The sequence below is a fragment of the Lithobates pipiens genome, unplaced genomic scaffold, assembly GCF_037356315.1.
Source record: "Lithobates pipiens isolate NorthernLeopardFrog02 unplaced genomic scaffold, aLitPip1_a1.2 Scaffold_22, whole genome shotgun sequence".
NCBI classification, from domain to species: Eukaryota; Metazoa; Chordata; class Amphibia; order Anura; family Ranidae; genus Lithobates; species Lithobates pipiens.
In genome coordinates, this window is record NW_027507784.1 from 26,672,227 (window position 1) to 26,690,126 (window position 17,900).

General features: G+C 42.5%; 1 protein-coding gene across 1 annotated transcript; it reads right to left on the reverse strand.

Moving 5' to 3' along the window:
- Positions 1 to 3,816: 3,816 nt before the first annotated feature.
- Positions 3,817 to 9,363, reverse strand: LOC143925369 (perforin-1-like). Its single transcript, XM_077449937.1, has 3 exons — positions 8,706 to 9,363; positions 6,728 to 7,094; positions 3,817 to 5,134 (listed from the first exon to the last, which is right to left on the reverse strand). The coding sequence occupies exons 1-3, from the start codon at positions 9,242 to 9,244 to the stop codon at positions 4,418 to 4,420; spliced, it is 1,623 nt and encodes a 540-aa protein (XP_077306063.1). The 5' UTR covers positions 9,245 to 9,363; the 3' UTR covers positions 3,817 to 4,417.
- Between the last annotated feature and the right edge of the window lie 8,537 nt (positions 9,364 to 17,900).

The following is a 17,900-nucleotide window of genomic DNA, read 5'->3' on the forward strand; positions in this document are numbered from 1 at the left end:
TGCACTTGCAGTGCAAACTGGATTTGCCTTTCGTAAATAACCCCCTATGAGTCATAAAGCGTCATGGAGCATCTTCTTGAGTGATCTCTGGATGGAAGCTGTGGATTGCTATTCCTATTGTGTTGTGTGCTATTTGCTGGTTTATAATCTTACCAGCATTGGGCTCTGGTGAGTGTACCTTGTGCTTATGGTGGTAGAGAACACGTTTTGGTGGATATTAGAAGAGTTTAAGAAGAGCACATAAAAAACTCTTGTTGGATACTTGAGACAAATGAGTCAAACACTATATTGTCGGAAAAAAGTATTGGGATGCCTGGCTTTACACACACATGAACTTTAACGGCATCCCAGTCTTAGCCCTTGTACACACAGTCGGAGATTCCGACGGAATGTTTCCTATCAGACCGTTTTGTCGGATAATCCGACTGTGTGTGGTATGCATCGGACTGATTCCGTCGGAATATCCGTCTGACTCAATTTTCCAACTTGTTGGAAATATTTTCCGACAAAATGCTCCGATCGGACATACTCTGATCATGTGTAGAGAATTCCGATCGGACAAAGTGCCACACATGCTCCGATCAAATTCCTACACCAAAGCTATTGGCTACTAGCTTGAACGTAGTCCCGTCGTAACGAAATAATGTCATCACGTTCTGAAGGATTGGATTTTCCGACAACTTTGTCCGACCGTGTGTATGCAACAGTTTCGGACACAATCCGTCTGACAAAATCTGATGGACAAAATACAACGGATTTGGTTGGCAGAATGTCCGATCATGTGTACAAGGGCTTAGTCTGTAGGGTTCACTATTGAATTGCCCCACCCTTTGCAGATATAACAGCTTCAACTCTTCTGGGAAAGCCGTCCACAAGGTTTAGAAGTGTGTCTATGGGGAATGTTTGACCATTCTTCAAGATATGCATTAGTGAGGTCCCAAACATTCCCATAGACACACTTCTAAACCTTGTGGACGGCTTTCCCAGAAGAGTTGAAGCTGTTATAGCTGTAAAGGGTGGATCAACTCAATAGTGAACCCTACGGACTAAGACTGGGAGGCCATTAATGTTCATGTGCGTGTAAAGGCAGGTGTCCCAATACTTTTGACAATATAGTGTATGTATTGATGTATGAATTTTTTGCACAGATTTTTTATATTTTTTCATTTGCTTTTCTGCACAGCACTAAGCACTTTTTGAATTATTGTTTTGCACATTCAGATACTTTATTCTTTGTGAATAGAGCTACAGTTTAGGAGAGTAGTGAGAACATTGGTTCCTATAACATTGCACTTTACTGATAGTATACTATCCTTTCACAGGATTTAAGGGCATTGAAAAGGATATTTCAATAGTGCTGTCCTTTTAAACTAATATCATATTTTTTTACCTGCAAAAAAAAAATGTGCATTTATAATTTTTTTTTTATAGGTTAATTTATCCTTTAAACTACAGACAGCAAAAAACACATCGATAAAAATGAAACCCAAAATAAGTGTATATTATTTAGTCTGTAGGAAAGTTATAGAGTCCACAAACTATGGTATATAGTATATCTGGAAATTAATCAATCCTGATGTAATGGCTGCCGATCTCATTTCTTGAGGCTGTGAAACCCCAGAACAGTACAAATACCCCCCAAATGGGCCCTTTTTGAAAAGTAGACAGTCCAAGGTATTTAGTAAGAGATATGGTGAGATTTTTAAAGTTGTAAATTTTTTTTGACAGAACGTCTTATGAATCAAGATGTGAAAGCACCCTCCCAGCCGTCAATCTGCTATTGAACTGGTTGACCACTTCAGCCCAGGGAGATTTTACCCCCTTCCTGACCACAGCACTTTATACAATTTCAATTTACAATGCACATCTGGAAGAATGGTCAAACATTCCCATAGACACACTCCTAAACCTTGTGGACGGCCTTCCCAGAAGAGGTGAAGCTGTTGTAGCTGCAAAGGGTGGGCCAACTCAATATTGAACCCTACAGACTAAGACTGGGATGTCATTAAAGTTCATGTGTGTGCAGGTGTTCCAATACTTTTGGTAATATAGTGTAAGTGACAATTTGTCCTACTCCTGTTTGTTCTAGGTGCGCTGAAATATAGTTGGAACACTGTCTTCTTTATTCTGCACAGGCTTGAAGTGTCTTGTGTGTCTATGATGTCTCATCTTATTGCGTGATACTTATGCCGCTTACACATGATCGGAATTCCGGCCAGAAAAAGACAGATGAGAGCTTTTCATCGGAAAATGTGACCGTGTGTATGCTCCATCGGAATTTAGCTGTCCGAATTTCCACCAGCAAAAAATTAATAGCATGTTCTCAATTTTCCCGACGGAAAAAACTTTCTATCGGTAATTCCGATCGTGTGTATGCAATTCCGACACGCCAAAAAAATCACGCATGCTCAGATTCAACTACGAGATGGAAGCTATTGGCTACTGGCTATTGAACTTCCTTTTTCTAGTCCCGTCGTACGTGTTGTACGTCACCGCGTTATAAACGAACGGAATTTGATGTGACTGTGTGTAGGCAAGACAGTTTGAGCCGAATTCCGGTGGAATTCTGTCGGGAAAACCATCAGAGCTTTTTCCGACGAGAATTCCGATCGTGTGTACGCGGCATAAGTCTATCCAGTTGAAGAGCAAAGGGATCTCATAAGAAATTAACTTATGGGGCAAAAACTTTAAGTCCAGCCCTAATAATATGTATAATAAAAATACAAAAAACTTTATAGTTATATAGAGTATGTATATTCGGTAGTATTGCCAACTGATTTACCCAAGGACAACTTCTGCTGGGGGGGTGGCAGATAGTGATTTAAGGTAATGGGCACGCCATTCCAATGAAGACATACAGTACCTCAATATGTATCTGCAGGAAGCAAAAAAGGCCAATATAATTTTTTTTATAGAAAACAACTATCCATTTATTTAAAGCAAAATGTCACACAGGTATACAGAAAATAAAATTAATTAGCAAATTAATTAAAAAAGGTAATTATAAATTAGCAAAAAGTAATTAGCAATTATTTTTTTAAATGCAATTAGTGTTCTCGTTATCTGTCTCTTGCAATCCCCTGCACAGCATCACTTGACAGACTAACATAGTGATTCCCAACCATTGTTCAGTGGAACCCTAGGGTTCCTCCAGAGGTTGTAGGGGTTCCTTCAGCATTGGGCCATTTCTGCCTCTCAGATAAGTTCCCACCAACGCCATTGATCTTTTTAGCTATCTGTAAGGAGGTAATTCTTCCCAATGACCACAAGTGTAAGAACCATTCTTCCCACTGACCATCACACTAATGTATCATAAGTTGTAGATTACTATTTTTTAGCAGGGGGGTTCCCCTGAGACCGGAGAACTATTTCAAGGGTTCCTCTGTGTTGAAAAGGTTGAGAAAGGCTGGACTAACACAAGGAAGAGTAGGACTGGGAGACAATGAGGTGCTGCATGCAAATGTGTTAGCAGTGGACATACTGATAGGTGAGAGCAGAGTGAGCAGGGTGATAACCTCTTAAGCATGCTGCTTTTCCATTTTCTATCCTAGTTGATGACAGAACGAGGACACTACAGTATTTATTAACTGTATGCAGGGTCACCTGCCAGGATGTGCCATGTGACAGGGCTTTGGTAATCTCAGGGCTGGATGGACAGAAATACAAATTGTTTGGTGGGGTAAAATGTCTACCTTATATAGTATCTATTTAATCTGTGTATATAGCCAGGGCCGTTTTTAAGGCATGGCAAAAGGGGCAGCTGCCCTGGGCCCTGTCATTGTGGTGGGGCCCAAAGCACTATCCAACTATCCCAGTTTAAATTCCCTTGTCCCTTGAAGTTTTAGTCCTGTGTTGTGTCCCAATATCTCAGTGTGAAGTGCTGGTACTAATGCTGCCCAGCTCTGCCCTAATGTGTACAGATGACTCACCTGCAGACCCTGTGTTTACATGTAAATAACTGGCATTCATATGTAAATAGCGGCAGCATTACTAAGTAAATAGCTGTGGCCAGCGGCATTGACATGTAAATAAAGGTGGCATTCCTATGTATATCATGCTCCCCTGCAATGAAGAGATGATGTGCAGTAACCTCTAGCAACCAATCAGTGAGCAGTAATGTGTATTGTAACCTCTAGCAACCAGTCAGTAAGCAGTAAGTAGTAACGATATGCTGTAAGCGCTGGCAACCAATCGCAATTTCTGCCTGATCTGATACAGTAAACTGATTTTAAGTCTAGCTGCTATTTAATATATGTCTCAGAGCAGGTGGAGAGTGAAATTGCATGGAGGGGGGCCCCCAAGAAAATTTTTGCCCAGGGTCCAATCAATATTAAAGACGGCCCTGTATATAGCTGTTTGTCTGGAATTCAGGTTTAAAAGCAAGCAAGTTACGTGGCTTGGCTCATAGAACACATGTCTAACTGGTGGAAGGAGCATAGTCTCTACAGAGGGGCCCAGTCAGGTGAGGGAGGCATTGTACACTCACTGTGAAAGTCACTATGCCATGTTGAAGGTAGCAAACCTCGTCCTTCACACCACTGTTGACAGCTTTTTGACATGCTCCAAGCAGGTCATCATATATATTATCCTCATCCCAAACCTCCACCTTCAAGCTAGACACTGGGCTGAGTTCCAGGACTCCGAGGTCAAACCGTGAGCCCCAGTTTGGATTATCATCGTTCAGTATGGTGTGCGTCTGAGCAAAAGCCAATCCAGCCTTTATTTTTACAAAGGTATCGGCCCCCGAGACGTGGTCACCCCAAAGGTTTGAGGCACGTTGTACTGTGACCACCACTTGGGCAAATCCCCATTTGGAAGGGCAACAGTTAATGTTTTTGATCGAGCTACCAAGACAAAAGCAATTGCACTCTCTACCAGGAATCAGCTGTGAACCCGATGGGCAAGAGCAGTTCTTACTCAATGCATTCTCTATGATGTAATCACTGATGGCTTTCCGTAGGCTCTCTCTCTGGGGTTCTCGGAATGGAACCAGGTTGTGGATGGGCTCCAGAGAGTAGGTTACGATATCGGGGTCAGTCTTCAGGCTTTCCATCCAGGTCTCGAAAGATGCTGCACCTTCTCCATTCTTTATGTCAAAGGAGAGCTGCTCAAATGTGATCTTTCCTCCTCTTACCTAAAATTCATGAAGGAACATTATTCTGCCTATTGTCAGTAACACCTTCTCATGTATAACAAAGAGTTCAAGCCCATCCCTACCTCCTTCAGTGTGCAGCCCCCCTAACACTTAAAGCGGGATTCCACCCTAAAGTGGAACCTCCGCTTATCGGATCCCTCCCCCCCTCCAGTGTCACAATTGACACCTTTCAGGGGGGAGGGGGGTGGAGATACCTGTCAAAGACAGGTATTTTCACCCACTTCCGGGCATAGACTCCCATGGGAGTCTACGCCATTTCCTGTCCTGCCGCGCTGTCTGCTGGGACACACACGGGTCCCAGTGACAGCGGGGAGATTTCGTATTGCACGGCGCAAGTCGCGCATGCGCAGTAGGGAACCGGGAAGTGAAGCCGATTCGCTTCACTTCCTGATTCCCTCACCTACAATGGCGGCGGCAGCAGCCGAGGGCCGAGTGATCGATCGGCCTCGGCTGCCGGCATCGCTGGAACCCGGGACAGGTGAGTGTCCATTTATTAAAAGTCAGCAGCTGTAGTATTTATAGCTGCTGGCTTTTAATATTTTTTTTTTAGGTGGAATCCCTAATTAACTAAGCCAGATTCCAATTCAGCAATGTGCATGAGAGCAGTAGCTCTCAAGTGTCTCCCTCCTCATTGGCTGAGACCATTGGCTCCCCCTGCTGTCATTCACATTCAGTGGGGAGGGAGAAGGGGGTGGGGCAGAACCACACTCTGTGTGCCTTATGGACACGGAGGCGGCTCAGTAGCAAGTACGCACAAGTGCCCTCAGAGCAAGCAGATTACTTTGGGGGTACTCAGTAGGGGGAGGAGCCTGGAGTGCCGGTAGGAGAGCAGGATTGGGGTTGCTCAGAACAAAACCATTGCACAGAGCAGGAATGTATAACATGCTTGTCATTTTATTTATTTTTTTGTTAAAGCTGAACCTTCATTATTACTTTAAGGTAGCAGCACCCCATTCTACTGAAGAGGTACTTCAATATATATCTGCAGGTACCCCAATATATAGAGTCCCAAAAAATAAGTGGTTGCAAGAAGTCACCAAAATTTGCAGCATCCAATCAGACAACTGCAACCTCTGTGACAGTCTCTCAAGGAATGATTTTCCTTTAGAGATTCCTCTCTATCAGTATAGCAGCACAGCGCCACCTACTCAATGGAGGGCAAACTGCACCTGTCTACTAGAAGATGTAAATATTTTAATGTCTGTTGCCTAGCCACAGTTATACTTCAACTGATCTGATTTATTTGCTTGTAAATTTCAACTTGAGCCACTGAACTTGGTAGAAAATACGTTTTTGTTTTCAGCAAAGGAGACAAGGAGAAAAATCAATGTATAAAAGTGAAAATAGAACTGATCTACAAAATAATAATATCAGATGTTTTATACAAAATAGGAAAAAAGACCATACATAAATGTATATTGAAAACCACTATCCATTTACTTAAAGCAATGTTTCAGACAGGTATATAGGACACAAAATTAAATAGCAAATTAATAAAAAAAAAAGAAAACTGTAAATTTGTGTATGTATACAGTATATGTCTGGAATACTTATTGCTGCTTTACAACTCACCTCCCAACTCTTCTCATTGAACGTCTGATGGAAACTCTCCCCCTTGTTGAATTTTTGGCTTAGTTCCTTGCAGGCGCTGGCTTTGGCACTTGCTTCCTCTTTTCCAGTGACTGCAATTGAGGCCTCATAGCTAAGGCAATCTTTCAGCTCGTCCATGGACATGCCATCCATGGAGACTTGGCAGGTCTTGATGGCGTTGACCTCCACCACTTGGCCTCCTACATCTGCTTGGCTGATATAATGAGTGCCGTAGGTGCTAATTAGATGTCTGTAGTGAGCTTGAGTGCTGGCATTATAAGTCAGTGGCAGAGACTTCAAGGCCAGGCTTAGATCTTTGCTCAGTAGAGGGTGGTCTGAAAGTTGTAGGCTGGTAAAGGAACACATTTAGAAAGAGTTTCAAGAAAAAAAAAACATGAGCTAATTTTTTTCTAGCACCTTAAAGAGGAGGGCCGGTTTAAAAAAAATAAAAATAAAAGTCAGCAGCTGCAAACACTGTAGTTGCTGACTTAATAAGCACACTTACCTGTCCAGGGCACCCGCGATGTCGGCCGCCGGAGGATCCGCCATTTTGGCTAAGGGAAACAGGCAGTGGAGCCTTGCAGCTTCACTGCCCATTTCCTACTGCTCATGCGCGAGTCGCTCAGCGCTTTGTGAATGGGGAGTGCTGTGTTCTGGGACACACAGTTCACAGAACACAGCGCGACCCATTACCCAGAAGACACCGCACGGAGGAGAGAAGACAGAAGATCTCTGCGGAGGAGGAAGAGGCAGATTAGGATGATGTGCCTAGCAACAGGCATTTCTGTTTTTCTTTTTTTTTTTCTGATTTTTTTCAAATTTTTAATATTTTTTTTTTTTCAGGGTGGCCCTCCACTTTAACTGTTTGGGGAACATTTTGGAAGATGCACACACCATTTAATTATTCAATACATACTAGCAGGGCCGGGACAAGGGGTGGGCAGGAGGAGCGGCTGCCCAGGGCACCGTGGTATCATGTGAGGTGGGAGGGGCACCACAAGGAAATTGGAGGAGTGGGTTTGTGTTAGAAAGGGGGATTTGGGAAGCAGTACGGAGTAAGTATTGTTCTAGGAGGGGGAATTTGGGGGATATGCTAAAATTTAGGGGAAGAAGGAATGAGGGAAGATCATTTGTGCTAGGAGGGATGATTGGGGCGCTTTGTGCTGGAAGGGGGGATTAGCAGTGGGGTTATTGGGAGGGGCAATTTTAGGGGTAGATAATATGTGCTAGGAGGAATGATTTTTTTTGGGGGGGCACTTGAATTGGGGGGATTTGGGGGATGGGGGGCAGGGGCAGATCCAGAGCCTAGTCTCGGGAGGGGCACTGCCAGAAAATTTTGCAGCAATTTGTTGGGGCAATGGCTGGTGTTAGCGGTTCAATCATCACAGCACCATGATTAATATAGTGTCAGGATGATTGTAGCATATTTTTTCTATTATTACATTGTAATATAAAATTAAATAGTACCAAGATGGCCGCGACGCAACGTCCCTTCAGTGGCCTGTTCAGTCACCCACCGGCTCACCCGCTCACTATTCTCTCGGTGGGTGCAATTGCCCCGTTGCCCCCCTGGATCGGCCCCTGTGGGGGGGAAAGATCTTTTGCTGGGAGGGGGGATTTCAGCAGGGGAACAGATTTGCACTGGGAGGAAAGATTAGTGCTCAGTTTTTTTGTTTTTTTGGGGGGGGGGGGGATTTTTGATGACACATAATGCTCATACACCTTGGGGGCGGGGCACGCATTTTGGCATGTTTGCCCTGGGCTCAGGATGACCTTGTCCCGGCACTGCATACTATGATAGCTAGTGCATTGCTGTACAGAGAAAAATGTCCAAATCGGTTTTATTGGAAGAGAAATAATTTTGCAGCTGATGGACAGGTGAACGGTCAATTAAAGAATGTTTAAAAGTCTTAACTTTCACTAGTTTTATAACGATAGTACGTTAGTTCTGAAGACGTACCTGTAATAGACACAACTCAGATGGTGTTTGATGAAACTGTAACGGTCTGTGCTGGTCTTATCCCTACCAAACTGTGCAGCCTGGGACTGAGAACCCGCCATGATTAGCTTGGCATCTGTCTCCTTGTCCTGGAGCTCTAGACTAGTTTCCCAATCATTCTTCACCTCAAATGCAGTTTCCTCAGCCAGCGATGTAGAAGATAGGAAGATCTCACTGTTGATCTTCCTAAAACAGTATTTCTGGGGCCTCCAGTCCAAAATTGCATGGGGCAGCTTTTGCCAAGTGTTGTTCATATATGGGTTGTAACAGACAATGCAAGTGTTGTCCTTTGTGGAAAATGTCTGGAGATCTAGCAGGTGAGCCCTGGTCTGCTTCATGGTCACAATATCAAAACCTTGACCAAGAAGATTGTGGCCGGGGACAAAATTGACTTTATCGCATTCTGGGTCCTTTGCAGTTAGGCAGACGTAGTGGAATTCGGGGTGAGTTTGGCAGTGGGTAGAGGTGGAAAAGCTTAGAAGAACCAAGATGAGCCACATATTCAGACAATTGCATGGGTAATATACCCTGAAAAAAAAAGAGGAACAAAAAGACCAAAATTTGAATCCCTATTGATATGCTCTATATCAGAGATAGGCAATTAGTGGACCTCCAGCTGTTGCAGAACTACAAGTGTCCCATGAGGCATAGTAAGCCCTTGTACACATGGTCGGAGATTCCGACACCCAAATCCTTCGGATTTTGTCTGACGGATTTTGTCCGAAACTGTTGTATACACACGGTCGGACAAAGTTGTCGGAAAATCCGACGTGATGACATTATTACGTTACGACGGGACTACGTTCAGGCTAGTAGCCAATAGCTTTGATGTAGGAATTTGATCTGAGCATGTGTGGCACTTTGTCCGATCGGAATTCTCTACACATGATCGGAGTATGTCCGTTCGGAGCATTTTGTCGGAAAATATTTCCGGCAAGTTGGAAAAGTTGGTCCGACGGATATTCCGACGGAAACAGTCCGATGGAGACCACACACAGTCAGAATATCCGACAAAATGCTCCGATCGGACACATTCCGACGGAATCTCCGACCGTGTGTACAAGGGCTAAGATTATGACAGCCACAAGCAAGACACCAAGAGGCAGAGGCATGATGGGACTTGTAGTTTTGCAACAGCTGGAGGTCCGCTAATTGCATATCCCTGCTCTATATGATTTACTATATATTGTATATATAATTATTTTACAGTTTAACCACTTTCAGACCGGACCATTTTACTGGCTTAAGACCAGACCACTTTTTGCAATTTGGCACTGCGACATTTTAACTAACAATTGCGCGGTCGTGCGACGTGGCATCCAAACAAAATTGACGTCCTTTTTTTCTCACAAATAGAGCTTTCTTTTGGTGGTATTAGATCACCTCTGCGGTTTTTATTTTTAGCGCTATAAACAAAAATAGAGCGACAATTTGGAAAAAAAAAACGCTTTATTTTTTACTTTTTGTTATAATAAATATCTGCCAAAAAAAAAATAAAAAAACATTTTTTCCCTCAATTTAGGCCAATACGTATTCTTCTACATATTTTTGGTAAAAAAATCGCAATAAGCGATTATTGATTGGTTTGTGCAAAAGTTATAGCGTTTACAAAATAGGGGATAGTTTTATTAATAATTTTTTTTTTACTAGTAATGGCGGCGATCAGCGATTTTTATTGTGACTGCGACATTATGGCAGACACAATGGACATTTTTGACAAATTTTTGGGACCATTGTCATTTATACAGCCATCAGTGCTATACAAATGAAGTGATTCCTGTGTAAATGACACTGGCAGTGAAGGGGTTAACCAGGGGGTGGCAGTGTAGGGGTTAAGTGTTCCTAGGGGCGCGTTACTAGCTGTGGGGGGCTGGGCTTTGTTTTAGTGAACACTGATCTCTGCTCCAATCACATGGAGCAGAGAACAGTGTCACTTGTTGCTAGGCAGAATGGGGAGATGTTTGTTTACAATGGCATCTCCCCATTCAGCCTCCCCGTGAGACAATCGCGGGATTTCCCCATGGCGATTAAGTCCGCGGGACCCATGACCGGACTCACGGGGGTCCCAACTGGCATGCGAGCACGCGATGGCAGGGACGGCATACAGAAAGGGACGTACCTGTACGCCAATATGCCTGCCCGTGCCATTCTGCCGACGTACATCGGCGTGCGCCGGTCGGGAACTGGTTAATATCTCCATACGGTATATTCAATATATTCTTTTCAAAAATCTACTAGAGTTTGAAAACAGGGGTACTGGTTCCCTTAACTGTTTCTCCAAAGTAATAAATGGAGATTCAACTTTGAAGGTAAAAAATATACATGACAGCTTCCCACTGTCAATGGTTGTTAGGGACACCAGCGGGTGCAACTAGATTCCAAAGCTCCAAGACTGCAGATCCCCACAACCACTGGGCAAGTGTTGCCAGGAATAGGGTATTCTCCTCATCAACATGGGTCTCCTTGGCCAGTGGTCAGCCAGGCTGCATTAGGGGACTAATATTACATTTTAGGGGCACTGTTTTTTTTTTTGTTGCATGGAGTCATCATTAAAATCCCTACCAGACCCCAAGGGTCTGATATGGATTTCCTGGGGAACACATCTATACCAGACTCAAAGGGGTTGATTTACTAAAACGGGAGCACCCAGAATCTGGTGCAGCTGTGCATGATAGCCAATCAGCTTCTAACTTCAGCTTCTTTAATTCATCTTTGTCAAAAATCAAACAAAACTGGAAGCTGACTGGTTTCTCTGTAGAGCTGCACCAGATTTTGCACTGTCCAGTTCTAGTAAATCAACCCCAAAGGGTCTTTTTTTTGGGGGGGGGGGGACTTGCATTTTTTTTTCATCCTTGATGTAGGAGGTGCTGCAGCTAAAACTAAATTTACAAAGTAAAAAAAATTATACAGTTTAAATAACTGGCAAATTACATTCCTTGCTAGCTTCTTCTTGAAAAAAATGCCCATAGACCCCTACAAATATCCCCCCAAAATACAAAGCAGAACCTTCATGAGGGGGCTCTGTGTGCTGATTTTTATATATATTTTTTAAAATTTTCAAGAAATTTTAAACCTTTTTTCTTTGTAAACATCAGTGCGAAAAATCCACTGGAGGAACACCAACGCTCCTAATGTTTTCTTCAACGTACTATAAGGAGAACTGACTCAAAAAAAACAGGAAGTTCATGGCAGTACTTTCACTTTTTAGTGAAGGTTCTGTTTAAGTAATAGCAATGTTATTGATGAATAAGCAGGTCCATAGCAGAAATGGAAAAATTTCTCTCCATTGGGTGTTTATGGGTGTGAGAGTAGAAACTTCATGGACATCAAAACCAAAGATGCACAAGGTCTTAGCCCTTGTACACACGGTCGGAGATTCCGACGGAATGTGTCTGATCGGACCATTTTGTTGGATATTGTGACTGTGTGTGGTCTACATCGGACTGTTTTCCAACTTGTTGGTAAAATTTTCAGACAAAATGCTCCGATCGGACATACTCCAATAATGTGTAGAGAATTCCGATCGGACAAAGTGCCACACATGCTCAGATCAAATTCCTGCACCAAAGCTATTGGCTACTAGCGTGAACGTAGTCCCGTCGTAACGAAATAACGCCATCACGTCGGATTTTCTGACAACTTTGTCCGACCGTGTGTATACAACTGTTTCGGACAAAATCTGACGGATTTGGTTGTCGGAATCTCCGACCGTGTGTACAAGGGCTAACAGTTTGTTTTCTTTAGAAAGAAGCCACAGCCAGAATAGAAAAGTCTACTCCCTGCCAGCATGCTACAGAGAAGGACCTTTTGTGTGGAAACAATGGTCTCACTGCAAAGGTCCAACACCTCCATGCTAGGGGTAAATATGTGGCCATATTTATGCAAACATGTAAGGCTCCATTCCCCACTCATCATGCAAGTGAATAGGCCAGATGACATCAGTGATTGGATAGTGATTGACAGCTGAAATAGACGTGACGTCATTGTCCAAATATGGCCAAGTGATCATATTTAGGCAATGATGTAACTTGCTCCAAACCCTGCTCATTTACTTACATAGTTGGAAATTCACGGCCATTTAAGTGAATAGGTAAAGTGGCATCAGTGGTGGGAAAGTACGCAGCGGTCGTTATTTCCTTAGCAACCACTGAAGGCCACAAGTTGTCACGTTCATCCATGCAGAACAGGCTAAATGTTCGGCAAAGCCTGAGCACTAAGCTCATCCATAATCACAGTTCACATTTCTCATAACGTTGTCACCCCCAATGTCTGTAGCCCAGATTGGTGCCTTTTGGTCATGTTTGGCGAGTTGGATCTTAGTTCAGTCAAAAGAACTTTTTTACATTTACTTTACTTTACTGTTTTCATTGGTGTTAAATTCGACCTCAACTGATCCTTTGGACATAAATGTCTGGAAACAGCTGGTTAACAAGGTTGTGCACTTGTATAGGATAATGTACGAGGACCATGGATGTCCCATTGAGTTTGATGACATTTGGGGAGAATGGGTTAACTGTATTAGCTCATGTGAGCGTGAATGATACTCTTATTCTTGATACTGCCTTGCCAATAGTATCCGATCAAATAATGGTACCTTTTATCCCATACTTGAAACCACCACACAGACTGTAACCTTGGATTTGTTTAAAAGAACGTTTATTCTTGGGTTAGCTTTATTAGGTTAAAATATGTCATCTTCTATATTGTAATAATTAAATTCATTAAATGTTTTAATTAATTGGGTATAAATTTCCTCTTGTTAAGGTTTCCCTTTCCCTGGGATTGGGTGCCTTTCTATTATAGGTTCACCGCCCCTCTTTCCCCTTATGGCTTGCAGGAACCCCTGGGGGGTGCGTAATGATATATATTTCATACTATATATCTGATATATATTCCTTACAAATTAATACAATTCCCCCCAGTTTTTCTAATCAGAAACGTTGGGTCTCCCCCTGTTTCATGTTTTTTGGTGCCCTTTTGGGATTCATCCAGTGACCCCTATATGTGATGAAAGGCGTATTTTCTGCAGACTTGAAAGGTGATCATCAGCGTCGAAGAAATGCACTTTCCAATAATATATTTGATATGTAAGTTTTGTATCTTTGAAAATGTTTCTCATATTTCATACGTATCCATTAGGATTGCAATATGTATACATATTTTACTCTGTATTTTCAGAAGTGGCATCAGTCCCTGAAGAAGATTGTATTTTCATTATTTTCATACATATATGGAAACGCGTTGGTTATTCCCACTACTCATTATCATTCATTAACACCATGGATGGTATTTTATGTGTAGTGGGGTGATGCCATTTTTGATATTATCTGTATTATGATACATGTACATGTGTGTTTCTATGCTTGGGTTCCTCCTTGGGGAAATTTTTTTTTTCATGTTTAAATTGTACCAATAAATTTTCAATCATTTTATGAATGTATACACAATCTCCATTTTTTACAATTGCCTTAAAAATCCCATTCTTGAGGTATTTTATATTTCATACATATTCGGGGATGATGGCAATCTGCATGAGTCTGATTTCTCTATAAAATGAATTAATTAATGTAATTCATTCATATAATATAGAAGGTAAAATATATTTCTGATATAGAAGAACAAAACATACAATAAACCTAATAAACCAAGACAATAAGGCAAATACACATACAAAGAAATGACATGTAGAAGGTATAATATTATAATATTTACTAGACATGGGCGCCGTAAAAAAATTTGTTTCGTTTCGATCCGTTCCGTATGAAAAAAAATCTTATTTTGTAATTTGTGTCCGAAATTCAATTCAGATTCGTACGAAATACGAATTTTCGTTAGATTCGTAAACTTTTCGTTAAAAATAACGAAAGTTCATTATGATGAATTTATCATTACAAGGGGTTCCCACCATCCCTGTGCTGTGCTGACTTCCTCTGATTGGTGAACAAAACACCACTCATGTTTTTGTTAATTTGGATCCGAAATCCGTTAACGAAATTTCATATTTTGTATGAAATTCATAAGCATATTAATTCCCTATAGGGTTCCCACCATCCCTGTGCTGAGTTCCCAGGTCTGTATACCTGCTGTGCCCATTATGAGGGGTTCCCACCATCCCTGTGCTGAGTTCCCGGGTCTGTATACCTACTGTGCCCATTATGAGGGGTTCCCACCATCCCTGTGCTGAGTTCCCGGGTCTGTACACCTGCTGTGCCCATTATGAGGGGTTCTCACCATCCCTGTGCTGAGTTCCCGGGTCTGTACACCTGCTGTGCCCATTATGAGGGGTTCCCACCATCCCTATGCTGAGTTCCCGGGTCTGTACACCTACTGTGCCCATTATGAGGGGTTCTCACCATCCCTGTGCTGAGTTCCCGGGTCTGTACACCTGCTGTGCCCATTATGAGGGGTTCTCACCATCCCTGTGCTGAGTTCCAGGGTCTGTACACCTGCTGTGCCCATTATGAGGGGTTCCCACCATCCCTGTGCTGTGCTGACTACCTCTGATTGGTGAACAAAACACCAGTCATGTTTTTGTTAATTTGGATTCGAAATTCCGAAATCCGTATTTCGTATGAAATTCGTAAGCATAGAAATTCCCCATAGGGTTCCCAACATCCCTGTGCTGAGTTCCCGGGGTTTTAACTTTTAGGTTCATTAACTTTTCGTAACAATTACGAATTTCGTTATGATGAATTTATCATTATGATGAGCTCCCACCATCCCAGTGATGTGCTGACTTTCTGTGTTTTTAACTTTTAGGTTTGTTAACTTTCCGTTAATTATGAATTTTCGTTATGAATTTGGATCCGAAATTCATAAACGAAATTTCGTATTTCGTACGGAATTCTTATGCATAAAAATTTGTATTTCGCATTCGTACGAATGTACGAATTTCTGGAAATTCGTGCGAATTTTCGCTTCGTACTAAACGAATCACACATTTCTAATATTTACTACGAAAAAAAAAATTACATTGCAGTATGGTGATCAAATCATGGATTTTAGCAGCCTTTCTCAACCTTTTGTGTCCCAGAGGAACCCTTGAAACAATGTACAGGCAGGGCTGGACTTACCATTGGGCTTGACTGGGCTCAAGCCCATAGGCCCCTGGGATACATAGCTGAGTATACTTGGCTCGGCTCCACTCACAGTCACGCCCAGTCCCGCCCTATGATGGACATAACACAGGGACTGGACGTGACTGTGAATCGAGCCGACTACACTCGGCTACTTTCGGGCTCCGCTCGAGACTGCAAGAGGACCCGAGAGCCGCCGAGATACACAGGACTCTGTATCTCGGCGGCGCCATTTTTGAACTTCAAGACTGCAATGACAAGACTGCAATGACAAGGCTACACTGACAAGGCTTCGTTGGCGGAACAGTGGGGTAGTGGTTAGCACTCTCACCTAGCAGTAAGAAGGGTTGCTGGTTTGAATCACCAACCATGACACTACCTGCCTGGAGTTTGCATGTTCTCCCTGTGCCTGCGTGGGTTTCCTCCAGGTGCTCTGGTTTCCTCCCACAATCCAAAGACATGCGGGTAGGTTAATTGGCTTCTGTCCAAAATTGGCCCTAGTATATGAATGGGGACCTTGGATTGTGGCTCCTTGAGGGTAGGAACTGATGTGAGTGTACAATGTACAGGGATGGGGACAATTGTAGACACTCACTCAGGATGGACTGGATGGACTGGTGTCTTTATTCAACCTTACTAACTATGAAGGCTGCAGATGACACTGACAAGGCTGCAGATGGACACTGACAAGGCTGCATTGATGGGCATTTAAATGTAAGTTTTTTCCTTAAACTTCCCTCCTAAAAGTTTTTTTCCTTAAAATTCCCTCCTAAAGTTGGAGTGCGTGTTATACGCTGGCACGTGTTATATGCCGATAAATACGGTAATGTATAGAAGGGAAGGTAGGGCCCAAAAGTGACTCAAGCCCTGGGGTTTCACCACCCTAAGTCCTACCCTGTGTACAGGTATTGAGGAACTCGTTCTAAAACCAATTCCTTGGAGGTCAGTGGGACAAATTCACCTCACATTGGTGGCTAGTTGAAAAGATGAACCTCGCAGATCCACGGGAACCCTGGTTGAGAATGGCTGGATCACACCATTCATGCTCACATAGTACAGGCTTGTTTCATCTACTGCAGCCTTATTAGAGTCTATATGTGCCGCTCAGCTCATCTTCATGATAAAGTTCACTCACATGCAGTTTAGATTCTAAAATTTAAAAAAAAAGGGCATACAGCCATTGCATTACGAGTTAAAGAACCCATTATAACAAAGGAATAACCTTTTAGAACATAAAACTAAAGTTTGTATTGGGAGAATTTTGTCATAGAGTCCTACCTTCAGAAAGCCTCCTGTGCAATGAGGGGATGGAACCAAAATCGGAGCACAAAGAGGTAAGTTGGTAAAGTCCATTACGGCATTTCACTTTTGCAAAACATTCCTCAGGTTTTATCACATTATAATAAAAAGGTTTATTTGGTATGTGTAAAATAATTTATAAACCTGTTGTAAAGATATTAACTGAGGCGTTAAGAATGAAAGTGTGTATTATTCTTGTTGAATGACTTGGCACAGTCCCGATGCTTCTCCAGTGCTTCTTTAAAGAGGAAGTAAACTCTCCCACTCTGATGCTTCATTTCATTTAGACCATTATAATAAGTAATTATCAGACTATAGCCACTGTAATCCAGCTCAAATCTCATATTACTTACTGTTTAAAGAAACTTTAAAAACTTGTTTCCAGGGGTTAGGCAGCACCATCTTAAGTATTGTTTTCTGTGTCCACAGTGGAGTGTATTTCCGCCCTTACATTGAGCACTTCCTGTACTGTTAACCAAGCCTCCTTCTCAATCCAACGTTTCTATGGCAACCATGTTTCCCTGTTCATAGCTTACTTGTTTATTTCATAGTATTTACTTATGCCGATGTCTAATGTTTGCTTTTGTCAGACTTATCAGCTTCAGCTGATAAGACTGCAGTAATGGCCAAGTTTAGACTGTATGTGAGGTCACATGGTGTGTAGGGGGAAGCTCTGAGTGATTAGCAGAGTTCAGTGTTGTGCCGTAGGAAGTCCTGATAACAGATAGATAAAACATAGAGAGTGTGCCTTAAATCAGGGGAGATCTGGGCATGCTTAGTG

Excerpts from the sequence above, each read along its gene's own strand:
- LOC143925369 (XM_077449937.1), bottom strand. The coding sequence starts at position 9,244 with ATGTGGCTCATCTTGGTTCTTCTAAGCTTTTCCACCTCTACCCACTGC. Across the intron at positions 7,095-8,705 it reads CTGAGTTGTGTCTATTACAG|CCTACAACTTTCAGACCACC; the intron begins GTACGTCTTCAG and ends TTCCTTTACCAG. Across the intron at positions 5,135-6,727 it reads TCAATGAGAAGAGTTGGGAG|GTAAGAGGAGGAAAGATCAC; the intron begins GTGAGTTGTAAA and ends CATGAATTTTAG.